This window comes from Gavialis gangeticus, unplaced genomic scaffold (genome assembly GCF_001723915.1).
Source record: "Gavialis gangeticus isolate Ggan-Ray unplaced genomic scaffold, GavGan_comp1, whole genome shotgun sequence".
Classification (NCBI taxonomy): domain Eukaryota; kingdom Metazoa; phylum Chordata; order Crocodylia; family Gavialidae; genus Gavialis; species Gavialis gangeticus.
In genome coordinates, this window is record NW_017729030.1 from 44,797,720 (window position 1) to 44,807,123 (window position 9,404).

General features: G+C 37.1%; 1 protein-coding gene across 2 annotated transcripts in view; it reads right to left on the reverse strand.

The window, feature by feature from the left end:
* The window catches only part of INPP4B (inositol polyphosphate-4-phosphatase type II B), a 437,109-nt gene that overhangs the window by 182,339 nt on the left and 245,366 nt on the right, over positions 1 to 9,404 (reverse strand). For both annotated transcript variants that reach the window (XM_019522133.1, XM_019522134.1), the window contains exon 11: positions 6,014 to 6,118. In XM_019522133.1, coding sequence (XP_019377678.1) covers positions 6,014 to 6,118 — 105 coding nt within the window. The remainder of the gene's footprint in view (positions 1 to 6,013; positions 6,119 to 9,404) is intronic.

Consider the following 9,404-nt stretch of genomic DNA (forward strand, 5'->3'; position numbering starts at 1 on the left):
AGCAAAAAAGCTCAAACTAAATAATATGGCATGAGGCTTGATGTGGATATATGTTGTCTAGGATAAGCTAATAAAAATTCAATTTGTTTAACTGAATCAATTTGAGACCTTCATATGCAAGGTCAATGGTAGCAATACTTGTTAAATCCCCACACCGACAAGTACTTGGTAGTAAACATCTTCAAAAATATCTTTCAGTTATATATATATATATATATATAAATAAAAGACAGAAGTAGTGGTTAAATAACTGAATGAAAGTTTAGTGTCTTCAAACCCTCTGCTGTCTACAGAAGCTTATACAACCAACACATACACAAATTCACCATATATGTTATAAAGACAGCCAAACATTCCAACAAAAGTGAAATTGCATGTGCCAAGGTTCCTGTTCAAATATTTTGTACAAGCAGGCATTTTGGGGTGGAATTCATACCAAAACAGGAAGCCAGTACAGAACCCATGACTCATTAAAATCCTTCTTCAGTACAAATTTGAATAGTTAACTGAAACTTTACTAATGGATAAGTCCTGTACTGGTCAAGTGCTCAAGACTGCATTTCATTCTTTTTTGCTTAAAAATTATATAATTATTTAAATCAATACTCACTGAAATGCACAGTTGCCCTACTTTGAACATACAACAGGGGGAGGTTTTTGGTGGGTGCTAGTTAATCTTTCATATTTGATTCTAAGATTATGTATAGTTCCTTTTTAGTGTAAATATATGAAGTGTACAAAGCACAGAATATTGTGCATATTTGTGTTTGTTAAGTGCCATCAAACATTCCTCCCACATAATCACCAACTGCTCAAGAACTGACATTGAGCATGTCAGTTTGAAGTGTTAAGCAAGAAACATTTGGTAGATGAAATTAAGACCCATTTTGTATCAAAACACTAAAGAGATCTGACAGTTTGAGGGTTAATGGCAGCTTTATGATTCATCAGCTTGTTTAATCACTATCTCTATTAACTTTTACATGCTAATTTTTTTTCCTGCAAACCCCTTAAGAATACCCTGAATGCCCTTTGAAACATGACAAGTGAAGCATAAGATGAGAAAAGACCTACTGGATGTCAAAGTGCAACTTCCACAAAAGGATTAGCAGTTACTTTGAACTGCTCACAGCATATATTTGACACAAGGCATCAGTCTTTAGTGCCTGTCAAAGGAAACCTATTTCAATAAACTAAATGTAATGTGACAGCCAGATAGGACATATGCTCAGAAATTATTTATCCTTACCCTGACGCTCAGAGATTTACTATTATGTATTATTCGTACTGTGCTGTTACCTCTGGGTCCAATCAGGATCAGGGCCCTACTGAGAATAAACACATATAAATAGAAAGATGATCCCTGTATCAAGGAATTTACAGTCTGAAATCCCAATCTTGCAGAGGTATGCGTAGGCAGACTTCTGCCTCCATGTAGACAGCCACTCACTGCAGTGCAGCATCTCTTTGTATAGTTAATGTTTTATATCTGTGAATTTCACTGAGTTTAATGGAATGTATCTACCTAGCTCTGACGTCACTGGGATAAGCACATCTTATAGAAAAAACAAAACAAAATAAATCACCAAAACCCTCCTTAAGCGGTGGACAGAAAGACAAAAATTTGGAATTTCTCTCAGGCAACTTAATTCACTCTTTTAAACAACCCCCAAATTTGGACAATCATGTCAGCTCAGGTTGTAATGTTTTATCTCCCAGGCTAAAGGGTTCAGAATGGGATGGCAAAGAGAAAGGAAGACTGCTCAGGAAGTCAGGTGCTGGAAAAATAAATGTTAATCATGATTTAATCAAGTGGCAACCTTCCTTCTGAGTTGCTGTTTAACAGCACAGCACTGGACTGCTGTGGTCCTTGGGTGAGGCATAAATTAAACTTCTGTGCAACTTGTCATTAAAAACATGATAGTACTTTCACAGGAATGGAGGCATTAGCTTCAGGCTGTTGGTTAAACTGAAATTTGTGTAGGTATATTCTGCCTAACTAAATCCCCATGTGGTCTCTTAGATATGCTGTTTCTTCATTTCTGGTACAAAACAACAACTCTACACAACAATTTAAAAGTAAACAACTCTCAAGGACCTGCCAAGAAGAGCATATCCACAGTATAGGATACAAATGGTTACACACATGTTCCCTCCCATTTATGTTGCCTTCTATACAAGCCCACACCTATGACTTGTACAAACAGCACAGGTTCTTAAGCCCTTCAGAAACTGGGCAGAGCCAATATGGTATGCAAATATTAAAAGCTATATGTTCTACATTTGTTTCACAATACAGAACAAAATGTGATAAGTCTATAGGCAATCTTTTCCTAACTATACTGGAGTTTGTTTGTCAGCATTTCTTCAAGTGACTAAGATGATAGTAAAACCATATGCAAGCAGCGCCAGTAGAATACTCTGCAGCAAGCATGGACAAGTGACACTGAAAAAAAATATTCTGTAAAAACCATATGGAGGGAACACGAAACATGGCTTTTCCCAATCCTACTGACTTTTGGCACTCTCAGTGGCCTGGTGAGTAAAACACATTTTTATACCTTTTTATACATTGGCACATCATCATTGCAGTTGTATTCCAGGTGATATGTGCGCTGCCTTTATTTTATTTATTTTTAAATTTATCAGAACAAGCCTAGCATGAATGTCCCTAAGCAGATGGTCATAATTTAGGAAGTATAAACAATGTAGTGTCTATGATCACAGTAAACTAATTGCTGAGCCTTGTAATGACTTCCAATTTGATAGGATTTGCACTATATGCAATATACTTTAAGACCCCTGGGATGGAACTATAGACCCTTCACTGGGAAATCCCTGCTACTAGTCTAAGACACATAATGTTTTAACTAGAAAAAGTACTGCCCTGGAAGATGGTAACTTCCAACATTGTTCTCTAAACAATTATACACAAAAGAAAGGTGTTAAGTCTCCCATCCCAATCACAGCAGATATTGTACCTGTGCTGGAGCTATATGTTTTGACACCCTCATACCTCTCCCTCTTACCACACATGCCAGTGAGAGTAGGAGCAGTGGCAAAGCACACGCATATGAAAGGAAAGAAAGAGAGTCCAGAAAACACATTAAAGAAAAATCATAATAAAAATATATTATATAGAATCCCATCATCAAGTCCCCAACTCATCCTATAGGCTGACTTTCCTACCTACACACCAAACTTCAGCTGCTCCCTTCATCACATACTATCTCAGCGAATTGCATTATAATCCAAAACCTGTCATACCTTTTCCTTTTCTGGCATAAGACCTACAGCTAGTTCAATAAAGGTCCTTTGGAATTAAGACTATATTACCAAACAATAATCACAATCTTGCATGTCTCAGTTTCCCTGACTAGCTTGAACATGGGGAAAGAAGAGCTAGAGTCCCTGCTAGGACTCAGAGCTACCTGCATGTGGGATGAGAAAAGATGGACCTGAAGCAGCACAGGAGGATTGGAGGTGACACCTGGGAGACTTCCAGGAAAGACAGGGACGGTGCAGTCTACAAAGCAAGGCATTCACCTGGAGCTGGAGAGAGTTTGAAGCAAGGGAACAGCTGAGCTAACTTTGGGTATTCATGGATGTTTGGGTTGGCCTGGGGACAGAAGGACTGTTTAACCCTTTGGAGGGGTCATGGTCTTTCTGCTCTGTCACCTCTGCCCCCAGCTAAATACCTTAATTGAAGAGGAGCGGTCTGTTTTGCTGCTTGGAACTTGCTTCTTTCCCCTTTGACAAGGCTGGGGTCACAGGATTAAGAGGAGTAGGGATTCCCCCTTCGGATACTGCCCAGAAGCCACACCTGGGCTGGCTTTAGTGGGTACTCAGAGAGCAGACAAGGCTGGAAATCCCAAGCCCTGATCCACACACAGAATCTGCTGGCCACGTCCACAGCTGATGCCACTGCCCACATGGCGCTGCTTCCAATGCATGAGGCAGGAGCTGGTGTAAGCTGTGGAAGGGGCCAGGACATGCCCGGTATGACCCAGCAGCTGGATCCCATGACTTTGCAGCTGCCTGGAGGTCAGGCACAATCAGTTGGTGGGGTGGATCTGGCGCACAGGCTATATTTTGCCCACCCCTGATCTAGAAACATTGCTGAATGCCTCCGAAACATTCCTAACATCCCAAAAACTACTTGGAGAGTTATGTAAGCCCGGAAATAATGCAACTCAAGTGCAAGTGAAAATGAAAGTAGTTAAGTTCCAGGCTTTAGTTAAACACAAAAGAGATCTCCATCTGAAACATTTTTAAGGCCCATTAAAATGGTAAAATGAAAGTTGCTGCATCTCTGGAGCAACAGATTTTTTTTTTATGGAGTTTCTAAGCTTGATTTTGATTTTATAATGAACCATGACACAGTTCTAAGACAGGGCAGAGTGGTACCTTATAAACTAATTCAGAGAGGCATAAGCTTTCGTAAGCAACAGCTTAGTTTGTCACAACTGGCAGTGTGATAGGGCTTCTGACTGAAGCCGTTCCTATTCCCAACTCATTGTCTCAAAGTCCTAATCTTAAATGACTTCACACAACTCAGGATGCATCTACACAACAGTGCGGTACCATACAGAAAGTGTTAGTGTGGTGCTCCTTCAGAGCTAGTATGCCCTCCAGAGAAGCAGGGTGAAGTAGCCCAGGTGGAGCTTTTCACCTAGTGCTTGAAATAGCCTGGAATTATACTGGGCTGTATAAACATGCCAGTGCTCAGTGTGTGTAGCATTTTTCCCTTTCTACACTAAGTTCTAACAGAGGTTTTAAAGCAAAATTCAATGAACACTAAACCATGAGAACTGAGAAAGAGGAAAAATAGTTTCAATGAGAACTGGATATACATTTCATTCATCCAACATATTTGTGGAATTCAGTTCTTTTCTTTGTCATCAACTCAGAAGACTGAATTTCTTAGAAACTTGCATTTGAAACTGAAATTTTTTATGAAATATCTTTGTAAATTCCAGGGTACAGTATACCTGCAAATTTTTCACCATGAGTAGTCCTTTCAATATTCAATATGTATCCCTGAGAGTATTTGAACCATGTAATTGATTACTACAATCACATGGTGTTACATCCCTTCTTTGATTGGCTTACCTAAACTTCATAAATGACTTCTGCATATGTTGTAATGATATAAATCTCAGCTACTGTTTCAAAAAAACATTTCTCACAAGCACTTTAATACATACAAGTTTCCCAACATGAATGTTAACAAAAAGCAAATGGTTTCACAGCTCACACAAAATTGCTTCTAGAAATGTATAAACCTTTTGAATATTTCTCTCACTATACTCCCAGTACTAAAGCCAGCAAAGTTGTATGCAAACCTACTGAAAAGCCTAACTAAAAGGAAACTGAGCTATTTCACCAGTTTCCCATTATACGTCTTCAGGCACCATATTTATGGTTGCTGTGTTTAAATACTGGCGAATTCTTCGTTCTTCTAAGATCATAGAATCATAGAAGTAGGGTCAGAAGGGACCTTGTAGATCTTCAAGTCCGACCCCCCGCCTGGGCGGGAGAAAAACTGCACTCAAATGAGTCAAGCCAGATAGGCATCAAGCCTCTTCTTAAAGACCCCCAGGGTAGAAGCCAGCACCACTTCCCTTGGAAGTTGGTTCCAGCTCCTAGCCGCCCTAACTGTGAAGTAGTTCTTGCAGATGTCTAATCTAAACCTACTCTCCAATAACTTGTGTCCATTATTCCTTGTTATCAAAGACAAAATTCTGTTTACCTTAAGGTAACCAGAATTTGGCCCTACATAAACAAGTGTTTTAATACTAATGCAAATATACAGTTCACCAGAAAGCTCATCTGTCTTATCACGGTTTCTCTCTGGTAACAAAAGTATAACGTAGAAGAAATAAGACACTTTGTAACAGCAAGGCTGTGAATTAAAATGCATATAACTGAAAAGAAAACAAAACACTTTCTGTTTATACAAACCATCTAGTGATACATTATACATGGCATTTTTGGGTAGAATATACCTTACCTTTCAACCGAGGACTGTGCACATGCATTCTCTGCAGATGGAGATTTATTGGAACAAATTCTAGTGTCTTTTCTCCTTTACTACAGCTTGATTTGAAGGAAGATCCTGGAAAACAAAAGTTTAGAGAATCATTATCTTAAGCACCCACCAGATGTTGTCTCATTTTTTAAAATGTGAGGACAATAGTTTATGTCAGCAGCATCCTTTAATTTGCTTTTAATGTGTAATTGTGTATTAAGAAAAGAATGGCTTCCTAACTGCATCTCAGCATGTATCCATATTGCAGCCGACAAAACAGCTTTTAATTCACAAACCAATCTAATTTTTTTCTAGGTGATAGACATTATTCCTGCTGTCTGCAGTTGGTCTGTAGCATGGTGGAAAAGATACCAGAATTAACACATATTATGTTTATACTGTGCTAAAAATACAAGGGCACCATGCAAAGGTGCTATACATTTGCACAGGCAAAGAAATCCTTAATATTTTTTTAAAATCAAAACTTTTATACTGATTATGCCATTGTTTTCCTCCCAGAAAGTTCAAAAATACATCAAGTGGCTTATGTTTCAGTAGGTTTAAATTAGCTTTCAAGTAGGATTAAAAGATTCTTCATACTCATCACATCAAAGTAGAAGATTATGAGAAACTATGTAACACTGTTATGAAAGTTTCTTGTGCAACTTCAACATGACACCCTTGCACATAGGGATTATATTAGTCTTTCATGACAATCACAAATTACTTTCTTCCACAAGACCCATACCTCATTCAGTGTATAGAATGGAGAACGCTCACTTAAAGAGAAAGCAAAATAATCATTAATCATAACCTATTAAATGAACCCTTCAAACCCTGCTTGGAAGAGAGAATTTCCTTACAGGCTTTTTCTACAATGTGTGTCACTAAAGTGCTTCACAGACAAAAATGAATATATTGTAATTATACCCATATGATACCCATTATACAGACAATGAACTGAGGCACAGCTCTATAAGGTTTAAAAGTATCTATTAACTCTGACATCCAGGACCTGATCTGCGGAGTACTTAGCACTACATAGCATTTTGTATGTTAAAAGCAGAGCTCCCTTTGAGTATTAATCATTTCAGAAAAACAGACCATGATTTTTCAAGCTAAGCACCTGAAAGATGAGGTAATACACAATTAATTATCCCCGTAAGAGTCTGCTTTAAATGACTTACCAAGCACTGCACAGAAAGTTTGCATTGGAGGAAAGACTCCAAAAACTAAAATTTTTGGTTTAACCAGAAAAAAATAAAAATAAAAATAATCTCTGAAAAAGGGCATGGGAAGCCAGTGGCCCAGCTCAGAAGTTAGGGCCAAGTTTTGAAAGCAGAATACAGACTGAGGTTCAGGAGTCAAAGTCAAGAATCAAGAAAAAAAAAAAAATCAAAGGATGGAGTGCAGTTTGGAGAAACAGCCAAAAACATCAATGTTAATAATCACAGAATAACTATAAATGCTGCCCTAAGTCACAGAGCTACTGGCCACAAATCACAATCCCATAAGGCCAGTCTATCCGTGGTTACTCTGGACTAGCTGAGTGAGTTTACTCAGAAAGCAGTTATAGTCACAGACCCCAGCTGGGGAGAACACTGGCTCAAGTTGACTGCTACTGACTGGTAATTCTAACAAACCGCAAATGTTTGGTTGGAAACGGAAATAGTCTGCCATTTGCAAAACTGTTCTTTTTTGGTGGAAGCTATTTGCTGAATTGAACACACATTCATAAACAGTTTGGGTCTTCCCTAAAACTATTTCTCAGTCAAAATAATTTCAAAAGCTTAACCACAGCTTTTGACTCATTCATTTTACATTATCTAACATATATAATAAATTAAGCAGACCACTGACAACAGCCTTCTTTACTATGGAAACCAAATTCATCCCCAGAACTACTCTTAGCCTCTGCATTGAATTATGCAAGGATTTTCTGGGGGAAAGCAGAATGTAACTAAAATTTGTATCATAAATAAATATAAGGTGGGCCAAATTAATGTTGCATAGGCATCCTTCATTTTGGTACTTCTTGCATACTTGAACTGAAGTCTTAATAACATTTCTCTTAATGTCGTTTTTTTGGGTGTGCAATATGTAACAATTTACATCTCCTATGCCTCTGATCAGATGTTATATTTAAAACTATTATAATCTATGCTTCTTGCAGAAAATACTCTTCTGACTTAGTTTTTCTAAGGCCCATTTTCATTCAAACTTAAGTAATACTTATTTGGGTGGAAAAAATTCAGGGAAATTAAATAGTGAAATTAAATTTGCAATTTTCAGGTAACTGTGGGTGTTCTTTTTGGTTTAGGCAACCTTAAAGTGTTCTTTTAATCTCAAGCTTTCCTCTTACTAATACAAATGAGAAGTTAATAAATCATCTTTGTACATATTTGAGCACTGAGATCTCTGGACCCTTCTTCTTTGACATATTAATAATAAATCTAATACTTTATTACTTGTTTTTCTTTTGTATTCCAAGGCAGATAAAAATATATATTTAATTTTACTCAGTGTTATTGTATTTTAATGAAAAGGACTAGGGACAAATTTGTGAAAACAATAAATGGAAAGATGAATCTCTCTGGAAGAATTGATTCAGGAAGAAAAACATCTGGCAGAAACAAGTAATGATCTATACAGAGAATCTATAGATACTAAGTTCTACAGACCAAAGATAGAAGACATCAGGAGAGCTTCATTAAAACTTTGTCAGGATTAATCAAAGAAGGCTATTAAAAAACATTGGTAGGTCTAAAGTAAAGAAACAGTCTGAACCAGTTTGATTGTGAAGGGGATTGGGACACATTCTAATATTGTTAGTAGACAAGAGGGAAACAACAATCCTAATAATGTAGATTTAAATTAGCTGCATGGGGAAAGATGCCTTCCTTTAGTTTTGAGATATCACCTATTAAATACCTGTATGTTTTATAAATAAGAAACAGTTAGTGATAATTTAGCACATCATACAAACATAAGGATTGTAACAAAGGAAACATCATGAATTTCACAGGTTTTAGGAGCCCACATTGAGAGCAATAAGTATCTCACAAAAAGGCACTCAGTACTTCAGAGTACCAAACTTTAAGACACCAAAGAGTAATTTATGATAAATAATTCATGATGTAAACTGAAATGGAGATTTTTGAGGGAAGTCTGAAAAGGAATGAAATAAGCTGTTTGTGGATGAAGATATATATTACAGAAAGATAAATGGATACACATAAATCAAAAAAGGACCATTCACAGTATAAATTTCAGTGTTCAAATAAATCTTTGCTGGGTTGGGGCCCAATACTTAAAAAAAAAAAAAAAAAAAAAAAAAAAAAAAAAATAAGCCACCTAATTTTGAGGGAAAATA